Source organism: Pogoniulus pusillus, chromosome 10 (genome assembly GCF_015220805.1).
Source record: "Pogoniulus pusillus isolate bPogPus1 chromosome 10, bPogPus1.pri, whole genome shotgun sequence".
Taxonomy (NCBI): Eukaryota; Metazoa; Chordata; class Aves; order Piciformes; family Lybiidae; genus Pogoniulus; species Pogoniulus pusillus.
In genome coordinates, this window is record NC_087273.1 from 21,568,457 (window position 1) to 21,591,504 (window position 23,048).

The following is a 23,048-nucleotide window of genomic DNA, read 5'->3' on the forward strand; positions in this document are numbered from 1 at the left end:
TGGGAAGATTTCTCCCTAGGGTAAGTGAGAGGTAAACACTGGCCATGTTTCCTTTTCACTTGGCCTTGCTTTCCAGACAACAGGGTATTGTTTTGGTTAAGTAGAAACGACTATCTTAGGCCTGCCCAGCACCTGCAGGTGGGCTGGCCTGAGGGGTGGTCTTTACATTGTTTAGGTATTGTTATCCAATTATATAAATTGCTTACTGTTTTTTACCAATGTATGTGAACAACATAAAAGTGGTCTGAATTGTGGGCTAGTCTTGTTTTGGAACATTATAAAAATGGTGGACAGGCCAGGATCGAGGCCTTTTGCCTTTTGCCTTTTGCTCTTTGCCTTTTGCTCTTTTACCCTGGATCTCACCCTCGCTCCTGTCCTTCCCCGGACTTAACAACAACAAACTGCTTGCCGATCTAGCCTCGCCTCGGGCGGACGCCGAGTCGCAGAGGCTAAAGCCTGCATGCCTGGACCCTCATTGGGAGAAAGGGACTCCCTGCCAAGCTACAGACTGTGAGTAGCTGACGAACTATTAACTCGAACCAGAGACTCAAAGAACTCTCTTTAAACATCGTAGACTCTTTAATTTGCCATTTTCGGAAATGTTACTTTGATCTCAATCAAAAAGAATTCACAGTGGTGGTGTAGTTTCGGGAAGAGGGAATTCGCATTCTTTGCAATAAATCACTGATAAAATAGTCAACGCCTCGCGTATTTCCCCCATAAATTCTGCCGCGAAACTGCGTTCCACGACAGTAGTATTCTTCACTAAGAACTCATAGAGGTTAAATATAAACAATGAAACAATTCTGTGTCACAGATTTGCTGAAGATGCTTCATTAAAAAAGGGATGTAAGGTGATCCTTTTGCTGACATTTGCCTGTAACGAATTTTCCCTCTAAGAGCACTGGCTCTTAAATAAGGATATATTCATGAGGACATGACGTAAGATTTCAGTAGTTATTTAGGATATCACAAGGTACCGCTCAGTACCTTCAAGGACAGAAGTTTTCCATGACTGGAATGATATTAATGTGGAAATTACACAAACCTTGCCATTTGCGTAGAATGTCCTCCAAACCAACAAACTGGGAAGTTGTGAAACCTTAGCGAATGTTGGTATTAGATAAGGTTAGAAGTCTTCATGCTTTAGGTTTGATCTTTTGTTGTCACCATGTGTCCAATTAGCCATGCAAACTGATGACATACTACTTACCACTGAAAGCACAAAATTCAGAAGAGCTGTTCCACTATGGAAGACGATTGTCACTAACGTTGTAACTGTAGTAAACAAGAGGCTCACATTGCGGCTCATCACTATCCAGAGAGATTCCAGGATCTAGAAAAGGATTAGAAAGCAAAGACAAAAAGTCAGGCACCGGACAGTATTAGTTAGGACAGAGAGCTACTTACAGGATGATTGATCTCCACCAAGCCATACAAGATGACATTTAAAAGAAAGAATCTTCCTTCACTCCTAAATTACAGCAGCTAGTGAAAACTTCTACTCTACTGAAGTTTTTAAATAGATGGTTATAATTTTTTTCCCCTGTGATCAAAATTATTTCATTATGCAAAATTAGCACAAAACATAGAGGCAGAAACAATTATTTCTTGAGATTAATATCACCAACTGAAGGCAAATCATTCCTTGGAAGAGAAAACTCATCTCTTTAAAAGCAGAAATCCACAAGGCCAAAATAAATCTCAAGATTACTTCAAAACAAGTAATAGAATTACCACTTTAATAGATTCATTAAAGAATCACTATGGTTAGAAATGACCCTTAAGATCATCAAATCCAACCATTATGTTACTCTTCCAGAGCCACTACTACACAATATCCCTGAGAACCATTGCTCAGGGATATGGCTTTTCAATGCACCCAGGGATGACAATTTAACCACTTCCCTGGGCAGCATGTTCCAGTCTTTGGTAATTCCTTTTAGTATAAATTTTTTTCCTAATGTCTAATCTAACCCTCACCTGGTGTAACTTGTTGCCATTTCCTCTTGTCCTATCAGTTGTGACTTGTGAGAAGAGACCAGCACCCAGATTCCTTCCAGCTACTTGCAGAGAGTGATAAAGTCTTCCCTCAGCCTCTGTTTCTTCAGACTAAGTAATTCCAGCTTCCTCAAACACTTCTAATGCCTATTCTCAAGACCTTTCATTAGCTTCATTGCCCTTCTCTCTTCCTATAGTGCTTTACCTTCCAACCTAAACCATTCTACGATTCTATGGCAATGAGAAACATATTTTTTATAATGCCTGAGTAGTTAGAAACCCACATGCAGTCAAGAGATTATGACATGGTGGTAATTACAAAGACATGGTGGGACAGCTCACATGACTGGAGTGTGGTCATGGATGGCTATGTCATTTTTAGGAGAGACAGAACAGCAAAGAGAGGTGGTAGAGTGGCTCTTTATGTGAGGGAGCAACTAGAATGTCTTGAGATCTGTCTGGGGTGGATGAGGGGCAAGTTGAGAGCTTGTGGGTGTGGATTAAGGGAATAGCTAGCATGGGTGATACAGCTGTGGGTTGCTATTACAGGCCATCTGATCAGGAAGTTGATGAGGCCTTCAACAGGCAGCTAACAGCAGCCTCACAGTCACACACCCTGATTCTCTTAGGAGATTTTAACTATCCACATATTTGCTGGAAGCCAGCCAGCCATGCTCCAGGTGCATTGATGAAAACCTCTTGATGCAAATGGTGGAGTGCCACAAGCTAAATGCCATAGGTATCAGAAGAGATGGGAAGGTGCCTGATGCAAGCCAATCCATTTATTGCATTCCAAACATGTGTTTATATACCTTTCATCAGAAGGCTACAAATTGTATTAAACTGTAATTGGTTACATGTACTTGCGTTAGAAATTACATACTAATTAGCATAGACATTCATCATATTCTCTCAACAACACGTACATTGTGTCTCAGCAATAAAAGTCAGCAGAGATAGGTGAAAACCACATGTTCCAGCCTTACATTTGTTTATATTTGTTACACCATTCTCTAAGGTCATTACAACCTTCTATTCTAACTCAACTCAGCACTTCTGAGCTCATGCACTCTTGCCTGTCCATGGCTTATGTTCCAGTGTATAATATTCAGACGATTATGTAGAATCACTACATTTAATACTACTATACCCAACAGTGGAGGAGCCAACTAGAAAGGGAGCGCTGCTGGATCTTATCCTCACCAACAAGTACGGTCTGGATGAAGCAGTGAAGGCTGAGGGCAATCTTGGCCTTAGTGATCATGAGAAGGAGTTTAAGATCTTGTCTGGTAGGAACAGGATATCAAGCAGGACTACAACCCTGGATTTCAGGAGGGCCAACTTTGGTTTTTTCAAGCAATTGCTGGGGGAAATCTCATGGGACAGGGTAGTAAAAGGCAGAGTGAGCCACGATAGTTGGTTAACATTTAAGGACCTCTTTTTCCAAGCTCAAGATCAGTGCATCCAGCAAGTGGGAAATTGAGAAAGGAAGCCAGGAGAACTGCTAAGCAAACTTAAGCAGAAGAAGAGTCTACAGATCATGGAAGGAGGGGCTGGCCACCTGGGAGGAGTATAGGACTGTTGTCACATGGTGTAGGGAAACAACTAGGAAGGCTAAAGCCTCACTGGAACTCAACCTTGCAATGGAGGTCAAGAATAACAAAAAGGGCTTCAATACATTGCAGGAAAAGTTAATGTTAGAGGTGATGCAGGCCCTCCGCTGAATGTGGTGAATACCTTGGTGGCAGAGGACACAAAGAAGGCGGAATTACTAAATGCCTTCTTTGTCCTTGTCTATACTGCTGGAGACTATCCTCAGGAACCCCTGACACCTGAGGCACCAGAGGAAAGCATGACAAAGGAGTCTTCTCTGGTTGATGAGGACTGGGTTAAGGAACAGTTGAGTAACCTGCACATCCATTATGTCCATGGGTATCGATGGCATGCACCTGGGTGCTGAGGGAGATTGCCAGACCACTCTCTACCATCTTCAGTAAGTCACGGCAGACAGGAGAGGTGCCTGGGGACTGGAGGAGGGCAAGCATCACTCCAATCTTCTAAAAGGGTAAGAAGGATGACCCAGGTAACTATAGACCAGTCAGCCTCACCTCTGTCCCCAGAAAGGTAATGCAGAAATTTATCCTTGGAGCTGTCCCTAGGCATATCAAGGACAGGAGGGTCATTAGGAGCAGTCAATATGGTTTTACCAAGGGAAGGTCATGTTTGACCAACCTGGTAGTCTTTTATGAGGACATAACCAGGTGGATTAATGATGGTAGAGCAGTGGATGTGGTTTATCTTGATTTCAGTAAAGCATATGACACTGTCTCCCACAGCATCCTTCTGGCTAACTTTAGGCAGTGTGGTCTGGGTGATTGGGTAGTGAGGTGGATTGGGAACCAGTTGAGGGAAAGAAGCCAGAAAGTTGTGGTTGACGGGATGGAGTCTAATTGGTGGCCTGTGACTAGACAGGTCCCACATGGGTCAGCACTGAGACCGGTTCTGTTCAATGAGCTGGATGAGGGCAGAAAGTGTGCGGTCAGAGAGTTTGCTGATGACACCAAACTGGGTGGAGTGCACCACTGTGCATCATATTTGAAATGTCATGGCAGACTGGTGAAGTTCCTGCTGACTGGAAAAGGGCAAACATAACACCCATCTTCAAAAAGGGGAAAAAAGGATGATCCTGGGAACTACTGACCTCTGCCAGATACAGTCTCACCTCTGTATCAGGCAAGACCATGGAGCAGATCCTCCTGAAGGCTCTGCTATGGCAAATTGAAAACAAAGCAGAAGTGGTTAGTGGTAACCATCATGGCTTCACCACTGGCAAATCGTGCCTGACGAATTTGGTGGCTTTTTATGATGAAGTCATAGCAATAGTGGTGTCGTGGAGGGCTTGGAGGCCCGAAAATAGGCTTATTTATGCCTTACCCTGCCTGGACATGTTTTTCTGCCAGGACCCCTGGTTGTAAACAGGTTGTGTAAGCCCCCCCACACCCAGGTTGTGTCTCCCTGGTGTAAACCAATGTGATCCCCATATTTGGGAAAGTCCAAGCAAGTGGCATTTGCCTATTATGGTAAGGTTTGGCTGACTGCCAACCTGATTGGTCATTCTAGTGGCCAAAGGAGCCAGTAATCTCGGCCCACATTCAATAAACAGGGGTGCACAGGTAAACAAAGTGCTTAGTCCCCCACGCTCAGACTCCATTGCATAGCTCCGATGCTCAGAGGCTCAGACCCTCACGCTCTGACACACCTGCAGCTCCCTGCCTGTGTACCTTAGTTGCAGAGCTCATTTAAACCTGCCTATATATATATGTGGAGCCTATAGTCTCCTAAGCTAGCTGTGCACACTTGCATGCCACTGTGTTATCAGGACCAGATCCTGCATTGTCTGGTTTTACCTACGGAGCTCAGACTCCCAGCAGCTGCACACATCCTGCATGCCCACTGCCTATCATTGCCTGGTAAGCGCCACTGGTTGACAAGTTACCAGGAAGCAGACCCTGGATTGTCTGCATGCTATTGGCATGTTTGGCCAGCTTTAGATTGTGCTGAGACTGCACAATATCCTCCTCCTGCACCTGAGATCCTGCCTGAGAATCCCTGGACAGAGCATCCAGGAGAAGCCAGCAGCACCAAGGCAGAGATTGCATCCTTCGCCAGGAGGACTAGGTCAGAGATCACCATTTCCCCAGAAACTGGGATGACTCATCCTTTCCCCTCAAGTTGGAAGGATTCCAGCCTCAAAGTCCATGGGCAAAGATCTCCTGAAGTCTGGACACTGGCATAGGCTGTGACATTTATTGATTAATAAGCGTTGTGAGTAAATGCTTTAATACCTCTACAATATAAGTTGCCTCTGCCATAAAGCAGAATCAGTTTCGGCCCGCTCTGCTGGGCAAATAGCATATAGACCCCAAAAGGTATTTGCCGCAGGGGAAAACTCCTCTCTCTGTTTATAGTTTGAATGTTTGCTAGTTACTAATAAGTCACTGTACATATTTTATCCTAGAATGTTTTCATAACCGTGTAGGACATATTAATATTAACATACAGTGGTTGGGGGTGGCGAGAGTTCAGAATATTGAGTTTAATAAATATATATTTTTATATAATATTATCTCGCCCCAATTAATTTCTCCCCTCTGCCAAATTTGACGTAGGTGGCAGAATACCCCTCTGCGACAAGTGAATAAGGGCAACTGACATCATCTACCTGTGTGGGAAGCTTTCTCCTGCAACGAGGTATGGAATGTAAATATCAGGCCCTGTGATGGGAAGTGTCCTTGGGTCTTACAGGCTCCCAGGGGTCTAGGCTGAGAACTATGAGCAACCCACGCACAGGTGTCAGGGGGTGGGATTTGCCCACCCCCTGAGGCAGGCACTGCCCCAGGGGGCTGACCCCCTGGATGGTACTCACAGGTTGTTTACCACAGGTAACCTATCTCTGCCTTACACATAACTTGGGGCCAATCTGTACTGTCCACTTTGGCTGGTTGTGCACACCCCCTCTGGGGGCTATATAAACCACTGCATTGCCTTAATGAATCGCACTGCTGTCTCGAGTCGTCAGTACCCCGATCTCACCTCTTGCCAGCCTCCGTACCCCGACATACCTGGACCTGAGTAAGGCATTTGACTCTATCCCACATGACATCCTGGTCACCAAATTGGAAAAACACAGACTTGATGGGTAGAACACTTGCTGGATAAAGAATTGGCTGAATGGTCATATGCAGAGTGTTGTGCTCAATGGCACAACGTCCACCTGGAGTCCAGTGACAAGTGGCATCCCTCAGGGCTCAGTGCTGGGATGAATGCTGTTTAACATCTTTGTCAGTGATATGGACAGAGGATCTGAGTACACACTGGAGAAGAGAAGCCTTCGAGAAGACCTTGTAGTAGCCTTCCAGTATCAGAAAGGGACCTACAGGAAGACTGGGGAGGGATAACTGACATGGTCTTGCAATGACAGGATAGAATCATAGAATCATAGAATCAACCAGGTTGGAAGAGACCTCCGAGATCATCCAGTAATGGGTTTAAACTTGAAGAGGGAAGATTTAAACTAGATTTTAGGAAGAAGTTATTTCTAGTGAGGGTGGTGAAACACTGGAACAGGTTGCCCAGGGAGGTTGTGGATGGTCCCTCCCTGTAAGTGTTCAAAGCTAGGTTAGACAAGGCCTATAGTGACCTGTTCTAGTGGGATGTGTCCCTGCCCATGGCTGGGGGCTGGAACTAGATGATCTTTGACAACTCTTCCAAATCAAACTATTCTACGATTTAAACATGAGGAGGAATTTTATCACTGTGAGGGTGACAAAATGCTGGAACAAGCTGCCCAGGGAAGCTGTAGAGTCTCCCTCTCTGGAGATGTTCAAAACCCACCTGGACACATTCCTGTGTTATCTGGTATAGGTGATCCTGCTCTGGCAGGGGGGTTGGACTGGGTGATCTTTCAAAGTCCCTTCCAGGCCCTGACATTCAGTGATTCTGTGAACTACACAAGTTGTCATTTTGAGTGGGGATGTATCAGTTAGTCAAGCAATTATGGAAAATAAATCAAACAATGATAGACAATCTAATAAGCTTTGTACTGGCTTGAGGAACTAACTCTTTATTAGTTACAAGAGAGTAAAAAGTAGCTCTGAGTCATGCCTTTAAACAAAGAATACCTGCTACAGCCCTATTAATTTGTATATGGATGCAGATGTATCAATCTGAATAGGGCAGCAACTTCATGAGACCTTATGGACATAAAAGCACAGCACAGCATGGCACACGGAGGCATTCTAAATGCAATGCACAGTAGTTTCATAACAAATATTTCATTCAGAAGAATACAGTAAGCATGTACTAGCCAAAGTTACTCAAACAAGTAAGTAGCTACACATACAAGCAAGGCTACAAATAAAATACCTTCTTTCAGACTAACAAATGTAACTGTAAAACCTGTAACGTCTGACACAAAAGTCCTTCTCCAGGTTCAAAAATTTAATCCAGCACTTCAAAGCTATCAACAGTTATTCTTGGACTATGAATATCTTAACCAATTAGACTGAATTAAAACAAACACAAAAATTCCCCAACCACACACACAAAAAAAAAAGGGAGGCAGAAACCCCAAACCAAACAACAATAGCAAAACAAAAACAAAACAACCCCTCAACCTAGCAATTGGCATCTGTAGAGCAGACGAAAGACTGAATCATCTGACCACCTCACTTGGAACAGAACGAAACATACAGCACAAACTTTGGTACTAATAAGCCTAGGGCAAGTGTCAGGAAAAGACAATAAATAATAAAATGAGAAATATCTACCTGGTGCATGCTTCTTAAGAAGCATTATGAATTTTAAGGCTTATCTTCTGAATAGATTTCCTGTTTCTCTTGAGAATCCAGGTTTTGTTTTAAGGATTAAAACTAGCTGAGCTGATACTAGTGAGCAGTTCACAAGGACAGGAGCCAACATTGCTTACATTCTCTGTACTGCTTATCTTGGACTCTAGGCAAGGACACTCATCTATTTTTCTGTTTTTTTAAAGAAATATTCAAATTTCTCATACATAACGCCAGCATTAATACTAAATCCTGAATTATTAGGACTAAGATCACATATGGATAGTGTCTTTCATTCAGCTTCAGTATGCCTTATGAAAGCAAGTGTACCATCTTTTCAGACTCATCTCCACGTACAGAGTAAGTTGCTGTGCAGGGTTAACCTTTTTGGGGGAATGACCTTGAACCTGACTCCATATGGTTTTGACCCCTCACCAGGGGTGGGTCTGAACACCACCAGGTGATTCATGGTTAGCCCACTTGCCCTTCTTGTCTAAAGACATGATAAATATGCCAATGTGTCACATGTATAAAAATCAACACAGGGATTAGGTAACTCTGTTTTAGGCAAAATTACTTGCACAAAAGCTGTTGAATAAAATCCAACAGATGTATCATTTCCTGACTTATTAACAAAGTATTCAGTAACAACATCTGTAATGTTGAACCCAATCCATCCAAGAATGTAGTCCCCAAGGTTAAAGAACATGAGTGAATGAAGCTTTATTTACAGCTTAGCACAATATACAAGCAGATATTTACTGTGTGTATAAATAGCTATATACAGAAACATACAAGTTAAAAAGTAATACAGAAACACAACTCCCCTCCCAGAAACCAGAGTACCCAGGAGGGGCTCCAAACACCCTTCCACCTTCTCCCCACCCCTCTACCTAACCTCAGACCTTGCCTTATATTCAAGATAAGTTGGAAGTTTGGCCAGGGGGGTTAGGAAGCAAATGGATTAGTCAGACAGGTTAGAGAGAGAAGTGCAGGCCTATCAGACCAACCACAACACATTCCTCTTGGAACAGGTCTCATGAAGATGCTTATTAAGCTTGCTTCTTCATCCTATGCTAACATCTTGGCAAGCAGGTTTCTGTCAAGAAGTGACAATGGAAGGCCCCTCACTGTTGGTGAATTCATTGACCAGCTCAAGCAGATAGAGGACAGCTTGTCACATTCTGTCACAGTCTCTGCCATGAAAATTATAATGACATAGATTAAAGATAGCATGAAACAACAGAAGGAGGAACTTAAAACCTCCATTTGCAATCTGGTAAAGGATACCATCCTTTCATCATCTCAACTGGTGCACGTTTCTGCCATTCAGGAACAGACACCCACCTCCTGCAAGGCAATACCAGCCCAGGAGACAAATTCCACCTAGACATCAGCAATCACATGCGTCACTGTGGATAATTCTGTGTGACCAATACGCTGGGAATATGAACAAGTGGAATGGTCAACCTACTTCAGCTCTTTCAAAGAGAGTCAGGGAACTGCAGAGTGGCAGAAACAGAGGCAGCAATGCCAGAAAAGTAGCTGTCACTTCTTCAGCTCCCCAGAGCAACTGCAATTATTCCAACAATTGCATTTCTCTCACAACACAACCAATCATTGTGCAAACACCACATGCCATGTTCAGCATTAGGGGTGCCGCAGCCTCCAGCCAGGAGGGGGAAAGGGATAGTGGAGAGAACCGAATCTATTGGAATGTATTCATTAGGTGGCCTGGCAGTTCAAGAGTTCGGAAATACAGGGCTTTAGTTGACACAGGTGCTCAGTGTACTTTATTGCCATCAAATTGCAAAGGGACAGAGTCCATTTCTATTTTTGGAATCACTGGTGGATCTCAAGAGTTAACTAAGATACAGGCTGAGATCAGTTTAACTGGTAAAGAGTGGAAGAAACATACTATTGTAACTGGTCCTGATGCGCCTTGCATTCTGGGAATTGACTTTTTGAGACAAGGTTGTTTCAAAGATCCTAAGGGTCACAAATGGGCTTTTGGAATAGCATCTGTAGAGATTGAGGATGGTAAATTGAAATTGTCTATTAGACCTGAACTTTCAGATGAATCTGCAGTTGTGGGACATTATGACACAGAGGATCTGGAACTGCCAATTGCTACTCAAATTGTAAACCACAGGCAGTACAGAACCAACCATGACTCTTTGTTGCCTCTTGATGATTAGTGAACAGGACGGTCAGGCTGTCACTGAGAAAGCTCATTCAGCTTTCAGCAGTCTGATTTGGACTGTGCTCAATCCTAACGGAGAATGAAGGCTGACAGTTGATTTTCATGCCCTCAACGAGGTGATTCCACCCATGAGCGCAGCTGTGCCAGACATGCTGGAGCTCCAGTACGACCTGGAATCAAAGGAGGCCAAATGGTATATTACCACGGACACTGCTAATGCTTTCTTCTCTATTCCTTTGGCAAAGGAATGCAGGTTTCAGTTTGCATTCACCTGAAGAGGAATCCAGTACCAGTTCAACCATTTGCCTCAGGGGTGGAAACACAGCTCAACCATCTGTCACTCAGTCATCCACAATGCATTGGAGAAAGGTAAAGCTCCAGAGCACATCCAGTACATCGACGACATCATTGTATGGGGCCAAACTGCTGAGGAAGTCTTCGAGAAATGTAACAAAATCATTGACATTCTGTTGCAAGCAGGTTTTGCCATTAAGAGAGACAAGGTCAAAGGACCTGCCAGACAAATTCAGTTTCTGGGAGTGTGGTGGCAGCATGGTTGCCACCACATTCCACAGGATGTGATCAACAAAGTCTGCACCATGGCAGTTCCCACCAATAAGAAGGACACTCTATCTTTCCTGGGTGCAGTGGGATTTTGGAGACTGCACATTCCTGGTTTCAGTCAAATTGTCAAGCCTCTGCATGATGTGACTCGTAAGAGAAACAATTCCAAGTGGGGACCTGAAAAACAAGCAGCCTTTGATCAGTCAAGTGAGAAGTAGTCCATGCAGTGGGCTTGGGAGGTGTCCGAACTGGTCCAGACATTAAAAACATTCTGTACACGGCTGCCAGTAACACTGTTCCAACTTGGAGTCTTTGGCAGAGAGCTCCAAATGAGAGGTGGTCGTCCACTTGGTTTCTGGGGTCGTAGCTACAGAGGTTCAAAGGCAAATTACACTCCAACAGAGAAAGATATATTAGCAGCCTATGAAGGAGTGAAAGCAGCTTCTGAAGTGATTGGAAGTGAGTCAGAATTGCTTTCAGCTCCTAGATTGCTAGTTCTAAACTGAATGTTCAAATGCAAAGGTTCATCACTGTGTCATGCCATAGATGCAATCTGGTCTAAATGGATGGCTTTGATAACCCAAGGAGCACGAATGGGGAATCTTGATCGACCTTGTGTGGTGGAAGTGATCACCAACTGGCCAGAAGACACAGACTGTACAAAACCACCAGAGGAGAAAATAATCCATGCTGTGGAAGCTCCTCCCTGTCATGATTTTTCTGATCAGGAAAAGAACTATGCTTTGTTCACAGATGGTTCCTGTTGTCTTGTTGAGGACAAGCGAAGATGGAAGTCTGGAGTCCTACCAGGAGAGTTACTGAAGCGAGAAATGGTGAAAGTGAATCCAGTCAATTCGCTGAGGTAAAAGCTCAACTTCTCTTAATGTGGCTGAACATGAAAATTGGCCATCTGTGCACTTGTGGAAGGGGTCTGGCCGGCATATAGGGCCCTCTGTTCCCTTCAGAAGAGAATCACCAATAACAATTACCCTCCTCTTTTTCTTAAGGGTACCTGTTCTGATGTGAGGGCTAACTGCTTTGCTTCAGTTGCCCTCCCAGATGGTGTTGGTTCTGCCTCCTCCAAAACCACCTCACCCTCAACCTCTAGTGCCCTATATCTGTTGTGTAAGGGCAGCTGAGGATGGGAGGATGACTGGAAGAGTTTTCCCTTGCCCCTTCTGGCAGGCACCTGCGTCCATTCTCCTTTGTTACTTGGTTCATCTCCCTCTGGTAAGGGGGACCAGAGCCACTGATTTGGGCAGAAAAACGTCCAGGCAAGGCAAGGCATGAATAAGCTTATTTTTGGGCCGATGTGCCCTCCACGACAATGTTACTGCATGTAACACCATTCTTTGTTTGGAAAGACATGGATGTGGAGACATGGAACTCCAGAGACAATCGAATCAGACAATGGCAGTCATTTCAAGAACAAACTTGTGAAAAACTGGGCCAAAGAGCATAGTATTGAGTGGATCTATCACATACCCTACTATGCACCAGCTTCAGGAAAAATTGAGCGCTACAATGGTTTGCTAAAGACTACCCTAAAAGCCATGGGGGGTGGAACTCTGAAACTGGGACAAACATGTAGCACAACCAACCTGGTTGGTAAATAGTAGGGGTTCAGTAAACAGAGCAGGACCTGCACAATCAGACTTGGTCCAAACAGTAGATGGTGATAAAGTGCCTGTTATACGTAAAAAGAATCTGTTAGGGAAAACTGTTTGGTTATTTTTTTCCTTTGGGTGATGGGAATCCTGTCCAAGGAGTAGTTTCTGCCAAAGGTCCTGGTCATATATACTGGGTAATGCAAGAGAATGTTTAAATCCAGTGTATTCCACAGAGATATCTGACCTTATCTGAGAGAGTTTAAATTCAGAGTGTATAATGCAAGCTGTTAGGAGTTTTCTGTTCTAGATATTATCGGCGTCCAATAAGACACAATCTACAAGAGAATCTACAGTATGTGAGCATGAACCCAGTGTCACTTGGGAGTCCCTGTTCTCGTCTCATCTGTGAGGAGACAAACTGTTTGCTGTTTTCTGAGCTTTTGAATCACCTACATCTGAGATAGCTGGAACAAAGCGCAAACTGAACTTGTAATATTCATTACTGTAAATATGGTTTTAGATTAGACAGATAGTTCTCAGCAATACTCTGAGTGAAACAGACAGGGGTGGATTGTGCTAATTTGAGCCTAGCTGGGATATTTTGGTGAGAAGGACTAGATTGTGGGCTGTGAAAAGGAAAGAATGGTGATGTCCACCTCAATCATAGGCTTGCTGAAATGTACAGGAACAAGAACATATATATAGATAAGGGAGTCTCTTTCTGGGCTTTGAACTGCACTTCTCTCTCTAACCTGTCTGACTAAGCCATTTGCTTCCTAAACCCCCTGGCCAAACCTCCAACTGTCGTGGAACGCAGTTTCGTGGCAGAGTTTATGGGGAAAATACGCGAGGCATTGACTATTTTATCAGTGATTTATTGCAAAAATGCGAATTCCCTCTTCCCAAAACTACACCACCCTTGTGAATTCTTTTGATCGAGGTCAAAGTAACATTTCCGAAAATGGCAAATTAAAGAGTCTATGATGTTTAAAGAGAGCTCTTTGAGTCTCTGGTTTGAGTTAATAGCTCGTCAGCTACTCACAGTCTGTAGCTTGGTAGGGAGTCCCTTTCTCCCGGTGAGGGTCCAGGCATGTGCAGGCTTCCTGCCTCTGCGGCTCGGCTGTCCGCCCGAGGCGAGGCTAGATCGGCAAGCAGTTTGTTGTTGTTAGAAGTTCGAGGAAGGACAGGAGCGAGGATGAGGTCCAGAAGGACGGGAAAAACCAGAAAGGCAAGGGCAAGGGCGCACCACGATCCTGGCCTGTCCACCATTTTTATAATGTTCAGATAGGACTTGCCCACCAGTTCGGACCACTTTTACGTTGTTCACATACATTGGTAAAAAACAGTAAGCAACTTATACAATTGGATAACATTACCTTAAACAATATAAAGACCACTCCTCAAGCCAGCCCACCTGCAGGTGCTGGGCAGGCCTAAGATAGTCGTTTCTACTAACCAAAACAATACCCTGTTGTCTGGAAAGCAAGGCCACTCTCATCCCACTTTGACGCCAAGTAAAAGGAAAACATGGCCAGTGTTTACCTTTTGCTTGCCTTAGGCCGAAACCTTCCCATGGGACTGAAAAATTGTTTTGGGTTTTTCGATGCTTTCTGCTTGAATGTGAGACATTAGAAACTACACAATATAGCAAAAGCTGAGAGAGCTTTTGCTACTCTCCATGACACCAACTTACCTTGAATATAAGGCAAGGTCTGGGGCAAGGTAGAGGGGTTGGGGAGAAGGTGAAAGGGTGTTTGGGAGCCCCTCCTGGGTACTCTGGTTTCTGGGAGGGGAGTTGTGTATCTGTATTATTTTTTAACTTGTATATTTCTGTATGTAGGTACATATATGGTAAATATCTGCTTGTATATTGTGCTAAGCTGCAAACATAGCTTCATTCATTCAATTCCAGTGGCTGAATCTAGTCTGGGTGATTTTTTTTAAGTGTGGGGGGGCATGTAACACCCAAACCATCATATCACACAATAACAACCTCTCAGGAATAAATCTGGAAAGATAGCATTAACAGAGAAGATAGAATCAGGAGGGCTTCTCATTACAACCAGTTATGTTTGTAGGATGGTTACACCCTAAATAGGCTTAAAATAATTGCTTATGTAATGGTAAGAAACACTAACAATGCTTCCATAATTTTCTATAACCTTAGTGATACACTCCCAGGAGGAACCATTATCAGATAAAAGTGAGACCAACTTGGTAATAAGGACAAAAAATACATACCGAAAGAAATGTTTCAATGTTATCATGAACAAATGATGCAACATCTTGCCAGTCCAGAATATCACCAAGCCAGCTGTTCTGACGGTTTATGTGCCATTTGTGTCCTTTATGTCTTCCAGAATGTGTTACATTCTTTAAAAGACACAAAGACATAAAGAAAGCAGACATTTAAATCAGGTACAGATATGAGAAAGCCAAAGAATAATGAGAACATTCATTTAAATACTTAGAGATATTTTAATCAGCATCCTCAAAAATACTGGTAAGATCTAATACATTGGAAAAAATCAAAATCTGACAGAAAACCATAGTTAACTATCCCACATAACTACAGTTGTGTGTATTGTACTGATTGACTTCACTTAAAAATGATCCTTACTGCTTAAGTGATACAATAGTATCTATCTTACTCTTCATGAAAGTACACAAGGGATAATGATTTCAATTACTGCTTACATAATTTTTTGTTTGCAATACACAACTTTTCTCAGTACAAGTCACATAGGAAAATACAAGTAGAAGCAAAATTAAGTCATTTTTTCACAATTAGTGTCTACTCCTCCACTGGAAGTGTTCAGTCATGCAAAAGCTAAAAGCTAAACTGAAAGCACAGAGGATTTCTCTTGACTATACAAATTTATAACTGCAAAACAGCAAGACAACAGAAAACAGCCATAGCCACACCAGATAACTATTTAAGTGGCTTCACCACTGAAGTTGCCTATTCCCCAACTAAATCACACTTGACTACCACCTAGCATGAGACAATCTGTCTTAGTATAAGAGTGTGACAAATGTTTCAGAGAATAATTCCAAAATTCTTCTGTAAACAAATTTAAGCAAACCAGTGGATTGCAACAGATCTTATCCAAATCTTTAACAGCAAGAGACTTCCAGTTCTCATCTCCGATGCATATGGCAGCATTCTGCTACTTATGTTAGGATTTTCCAAAAAAAAAAAAAAAATAGCCTTAACAGCTTGCATTCAAAATTACAGTATCTTTTTTTCTTCAAACACTTCAAGTATCTATCTAAAAGCATTTAATTTTCTGCTTATTACTAGTTCTCTCTAAATGCGGAGTTACACTTAATGACACACAATTAGCAACATTCTTTAATAATCCACAGTGACACAGACATGCTTCTGAGATGGCAGTTTAGAGCAGAAACACAAGGAGTCAAAAATCTCCTTCCAATAGTACAATTTCTAAACTGTATCAAGAACTTCTTTTCTGTTAATATATTTTCCAAGTCGTCTCTCACCATTAAGGCATAACTTTCAAAATTTCTAGCATTGTTATACATACATAATTCCACTTCACTGTTAGTCAGTAGCTATAGTGTTGTGCTCCACCTTAGGTATTGGTAAGGAAGATCTGAAGAAGCTGTCAACCTGTTTCCCTTCAATAAATTCACTATAACTTAAAAGCAAAACCAATTCCTACATTAGGAAGGGGAGACACTTATTCTTCAAAAACATCCTGATTACAGAGTTATACCATCAGCTTCCAACTAGTTTATTATTCTGTTATTATTTTACTACTGTGGTGGTTTAAAACTAACCCTCTAGACTACTTCTAAATTATAAACAAGAATAGGAAAAATCCAGAGACATTGAGTAAAAAATAGTAAAAGATAAAATAGGAGATTGGATACAAAAGAAAAATAATGATGTCTGTATCATTTTACTTGCTTGCTGACTAGGACATAGTATGCTGCACAAACTATTTGTTCCTTTTCTCTTCATTGCCCTGGCTGCGGCTGGCTGGTGTTTTTGCATGCCTTCACTGACCTTGGCTGATTCTCTTGTTATGGTTAAGTAGCAGTGGACATTCTCTTTCAGAGAGCTACTCACTTTTCCATTGTCTAGGGGGTATGAATCAGTACAGAGGGTATCTCTGTATTGTATCTGAGTTGCAAATATATGTACATACATTTTGTACATATACATTGTATTTTATGCCTCCAGATTTTAGATTCTTTTTCCAAATACAGCCTCATTTTGCTTCCAAACCTTCTGAGCTAATCTGATGATTCATTTTGGGGGTAATTTCAACTCACCACATTTTTATTGGTGTGCTAGTTTGAAGAAAGCTGGAATGTTTTGGTAACAGAACTAGATAACGGGCAGTGAAATGAAAACAATTGATGTCAACTTCTCTCACAGTCTCGCTGAGAACTCTGGGAAGAAGAAAGACTTTTTCTCCATTTTGTTTTCTCACTCTTGCTTTTGCCTTAGACCTGGTCACATCTCAGTAACCCTGCTCCTACTAACCTTGCTCCCTAACCTCTTGGCTGCACCTCTTTTCTTCCTGAGAACTGGGGTAAGGTTGAGAGGGCCGGGGGAGGTGTTGGGGTGGTTTGGAAGCCCCTCCCGGGGACTCAGGTTTCTGGGAGGGGAGTTGTGCTTTTGTATTGTTTATCCTTTGTATATTTCTGTATATAATTGTATATAACTGTATATATTGTAAATAGCTGCTTGTAAATTCTGCTAGCTGTAAATAAATTGCTTCATCTATATTCCCAGGGTCCGTCTGAGTTAGCTGGGGCAAATTCAAAAGTGTGGGGGGGCGGGGTAACCCCCAAACCATCACAATTGGAGTCCCAAGAATGATACTAGCTCCATTATTAATGATCTGAACAAGGAAGGTAAGTGAAGTTATTCTAGGTTTTTGGCATATGTTTTATCCACTTATGCTTTGGTTGCTCCACAAATGGGTTGTCTGAATCTGCTGGTAAGTTCTAAGAAGGCTGTGGAGTTGGTTGAAGGCAGTGTTTGAGAGCTTTGGTAATTACTGCTTTGGTTTCGTGATATATAGGGGACATGCGAAATATACAATTGAAATCATGTTTTTTTCCTTATGAAGAATTCTCTTTTTCCATGATCAATAGCTTATATGGAAAATGGAGCATCTCATTAGTTTGCTCACTACATCTAAATCTTTTGACTGTTGTGACTGTGACTGGTTTAGTACTAGGTTCTTAGTGGGAAAAATACCATGCTCTCACTTTAAAGGTGAATTTCCTTTCTCTTCATAGAAGTGAAAGGCGTAGAAGATTTGGGTCTGTATCAAGTGAGACAGGGGAAGCAGATGTAACGAACCCAGAGCAGCTGTTTGTTCAGATTGCAGTGGCAGGCAGCACAGTTCCAAGTGACGGCAAAATCCCTGTAGGAGAGCAGTCACAGGCTGCAGTGGCAGCTGAGAGTGATGGCACAGCCTCACTGACACATACAAATTGTCCCGGATGTGGGGCGGTGCTGCATCTGACGCCCTCTGGTGCCATTACAGAGCCTACTGAGACAAACCAGTTTCCGCCTGCAGCAGCTGGGAGGGGAGCCAGTCCAGCGGCTGCAGCAGTCTGCCCAGACCCTACACACCTGCTAATATAGTTTCTGTGCCAGCCCTGTCTGCTTCCACTGGACCGGATACGGCTGTGGCAAAGGTTACTTCTATTCCAGTCTCACCTGCTGGCAAAAATGCTCCTACTCTGCCACTGACAAAGGCAAAGCAAAGGATAGACAGACCAGTGTTAGATGACCCTATGAAAGGCACTTCTAAGGATACGGCTTAGGGGTGCACAGGCTCATGTGCAGGCTTCCCCACATTATTTGTGGCTCCGCTATATCGCTTGCTTGCCTGCCTGTGTACTTCCTTGCAGCTTTATGCCTGCCTTTAGTCAGCATTAGACCCGTGCTCAGACTGCACGGAATCCTGCCTCTGCACCTGGAGATCCTGCCTGCGTACCCCTGGAGAGAGCAGCCAGCAGAAGCCAGCAGAGACCATTATCTCCCCTGAAACCAGAGGATCCCAGCCCCAAAGTCCACAGGCAGAGATCCTGAAGAATTGGACACTTGAAATAGGCTGTGACGGTGACATAACCCAGAGGGTGATTTCTTATTAATCCGAATTGTGAGTAGGTGCCTCTGTAATTTCTATTACCTCTGCCATAAAGCAGGGAGCAGCTTTCAGCTCAGCAAATAGTATAAGACCCCAAGTGGCATTAAGCCGTAGGGCAAACTCTCTCTCTCTGTATATAGCTTGAAATGTTTGCTAGTTATTAGTAAGTCACAATATATATATATATTCCCATAATGTCTTCATAACTGTGTAAGAATCCTTTTAATATTAAAGTTCAGTGGTTGGGGGTGTCGAGAGTTGAAAATATTGGAGTTTAATAAATAGATATATTTTTATAAATATCCTCTCACATTAATTTCTCCCCTCCGCCTAATTGGCATAGGTCGCAAAATACCCCCCCCTGACAATTGCAAAACCTTTATATGATATGACTTGAAAAAGAAACAATTTTAAGTGGGATCCTGAGCAACAAGCAGCCTTTAAGCAGATAAAGCCATAAGTAGTCCATGCCATGGGTTTGGGACCTGTTCGAACTGGTATGGACATTATGAACATTCAGAAATAGCAGTAGGTCACAAAGGAGTAAAAGCTGCTTCTGAAATACTTGGAACTTGCATCTTCTTTTGGTTCCCAAATTATCTGTTCTGAACTGGATGTTCGAAGGTAAAGGTACACCACCACATCATGCTGCAGATGCAACCTGGTCTAAGTGGATGTCTTTGATAACACAACCAGTGTGAATGGGAAGTCTTGAATGACCTGGTCTTGGTGAAGTGATTATAAATTGGCCAGAAGGCACAGTCTGTGCAAAACCTCCACTGGAGAAAGGAAACTCCTCTTTACAATGATTTGTCTCATGAGGAAAAAAACCGTTGCTTTGTTCACAGATGGTTCCTTTTGTCTTGTTGGAAATAAGTGTTGTAGGAGTCCTGATAGGCCCAAAATAGGCTTATAAATTTCCTTTCCTGCCTAGGCATGTTTTTTTGCTCCATAAGAGAGGCAAGCATGGGAAATGGACATGAACCTGGAGCCACTGAGTCTGGCCTGCCCACAGTCCTGTGGTAAACAAGGTACACACACTTAGCTTGTGCCTGCCTTGTGCAAGGCCCGTGCTTTTCCCACCTTAGGGAAAAGTGAGCCTATGACTTTGCCTAATATGGTATAGTTTGGCTAACTGCCATCCTCATTGGCTATTCTTGTGTCCAAAGGGCAATTAATCTCATCCCACTTTGATAAAAGGAGATACGCAAGTAAACAACGTGCTTTTGCTTTCCTGCTTTGCTCCCCTGCTCTCTGCTGTGCTCACCCATGCTGCTATCACACACTACCTTTTTGTTTGCCTGGTAAACTCCACTGCTGAGAGTTACCAGGAGCAGACCCTGGATGCCTGCATGCAATTGGCCTGCGTGGGCAGTGTGGCATCATGATGAAATTACATCATGTGACATCCTGACTCTACACCTGAAGTCCTGCATAGAATTCCTGGACATACATACAGATCGTCCAAAAGAAGCCACGTGAACAAGGTCAGAGATTATCTGCATCCTTTCCCCAGAAGTAGGGAAGATTCAAGTCTCAACGCTCCACAAGACAGAGTCCCTTGAAAGCATTTGGGCACTGTCTGGACTGTGGCTAGCCCCCACAAGGGTAATAATAATAATTTGTGAGTAAATGCTTAAATGCCTGCTTAAATGCCTCTTTGTAACTCTTCATTGCCTTCTGTCATAAGTAGAAAGAGCTCCTTGAGCCCATCTACTGGGCAAGAGGCATATTGACCACAAGCGGCATTTGACTGCAGGAATCTTCTCTTTTAGTTTATTTATTGTTCAAATATTTTGCTGGTTAGTGTTAGATCTAGATATTATCCATAGAATGTTTCTATGACAGTGTAAGAACTGAGATATTATTAAAACTAGTGGTCGGGGGTGTCGAGAGTTCTGAGTATCAAAATTAATAAACAGCATTAATTTTGGAAAAATATCATCTTGCATAAATTAATTTCCCCTCTGCAACAATAAGCAGAGATAGAAAGCTGCATTTTGGAGTCCTGTAAGACCAGTTGCAGAAGCAAAGGCTGGAAAATTACCATTTGCAGAGGTAAAAGCTAACTAGCTAACTAGCTCTTGATGTAGCTGAACATGAAAATTGGCCTGTATTTTACCACTACACTGATCCACGGATGCTAGTCAGTGCTTTATGCGGTTGGCTAAGGGACTGAAAAAAGAATGAATGGCAGTGGAAAAGAAAGCCCATTTGGTGTGCTGATCTGTGGCAAGATAGCTCTACTTGTCTTGAGAAAATTTCAACGAAAGTGCAACACTTACAGATATATCTAAGAGCAAAGCTACTGAGGAAGACCAACACAAACATCATGTAGATCAAGCTGCTACTTTCTCAAGTGGATGCAAACTCTTGTTTTGACATAAACTGGAAACACTTAATGGTACTCAGTGGGCATATGATTCATCAGGACATCAAGGTAGAGATGCAACCTACCAGTGGGCATGTGACATATCCATGGATGCTCCCAAGCAAGTCATACATGTCTGTGACATTTGTGATGCTATTAAGCAAGCTATGCAAACCAAGCCCTTGTCATATGGTAAGCAAAAATCAAAGGACAAGTATAGTGAAGCGCAGCAGATTGATTACATCAGTCTACCTTGTTCTAGTAAACAATACATGCTGACTATGGGGTAGAGTCAAGCACCAGATGGCTTGAAACTTATCAACTAGGTCATGCTACTGCATATAACACCATTCTTGGTCTGGAAAGACAAATCTTGTGGAGAGATGGCACTTCTGAGATGATTGAATCAGACAATGGAACTCATTTAAAAAACAATCTCATAGAAGACTGGGTCAAAGAGTATGGCATTAACTGGATATACCACATTCCCTACTACACTAGAAAGTTTGAATATTATAATGGTTTGCTGAAAGCCACCTTAAAAGTAACAGGGGGTGGAACTTTGAAAAACTGGGGCAAAAATTTAGCACAAGCAACCTGGTTGGTAAACAGTAGAGGTTCTGTAAGCCCAGCAGGACCTCCTCAATCAGACCTGTTACAAAAGGTAGAACATGATAAAGTTCCTCTTGTATGTGAAAAGAATCTTGGTAAAACTGTGTTTTTTTTTCCTTTGAGCGAGAGTAAACTTGTCTGAGGGGTGTTATCTGCTGAAGGTCCTGGTCATACATACTGGGTAATGCAAGAGAATGGTGAAGTTTGGTGTGTTCCACAAAGAAACTCATTCAGAGTTCAGTTTAAATTCAGAATGTTAGGAGTTTTCTGTTTCTGGTACAACATGGCATCAAGAAGAATCCACAAGCAATCTATGGTACATGAGCATGAATCCTAAACCACACAGAGTTTCTGTTTACATCTCATCTGAGAAGAGACAAACTGTTCTCCTGTTTCCTGAAATTTGGAATTGCCTACATCTCAGACAGCCAAAATGGAAGATGAACTGAAAATATGGACTTTATCATTGTTTTAGATTAGATCTCTTTATGCAAATAATGGAATCATATAGAAGGAGTGATTGTGTTGGTTTAAAACTAACCCTCTAGCCTACTTCTAAATTATAAACAAGAACAGGAAAATTCCAGAGGCACTGAGTACAAAATAGCAAAAGATAAATAAAATATGAGGTTAGATACAAAAGAGAAATAATGATGTCTGTATCATTTTATTCGCTTGCTGACTAGGACATAGTGTGCTGTGCAAACTATTCTTTTTTTCCTTTTTCATCTTTGCCCTGGCTGGTACTTTTGCATGGCTTTGCTGGCAGGTGAGACAAAACAGAATTTCTTCAGAGCTCACAGGATTCATGCTCATGTACAGGGTGTTCTTCATATGTTTTACAAGCATCACAGTTAAGTGAAAAAAACTCAACTTGTAACAACTTATACACACTCTGAACTTAAACCCTTTAAGCTGAAGTTAAATTTCTTTGTGAAACACACCAAACTTCACCATTTTTGCATCATCCAGTATTTATGACCAGGACCTTCAGCAGATAACACCCCTCAGACAGGTTTATTCTCACTCGAAGGAGAAAACTCCCAGTTTTTCATAACAAGAATCTTTTCATATATAACAGGAACTTCATCACCTTCTATCACCTTCCTTTTCAACATCTTTGTTGGTGATATGCACACTGGCACTGAGTGCACCTTCAGCGAGTTTGCTGATGACACCAAGGTGTGTGGTGCAGCAGAT

The 23,048-nt window shown here is 42.5% G+C and overlaps 1 protein-coding gene across 1 annotated transcript in view; it reads right to left on the bottom strand.

Moving 5' to 3' along the window:
• The window catches only part of TMEM245 (transmembrane protein 245), a 186,228-nt gene that overhangs the window by 49,425 nt on the left and 113,755 nt on the right, over nt 1-23,048 (bottom strand). Inside the window, 2 exon segments of the mRNA XM_064150356.1 lie at nt 1,214-1,336; nt 14,967-15,098. Of these exon segments, the coding sequence (XP_064006426.1) occupies nt 1,214-1,336; nt 14,967-15,098 (255 nt within the window).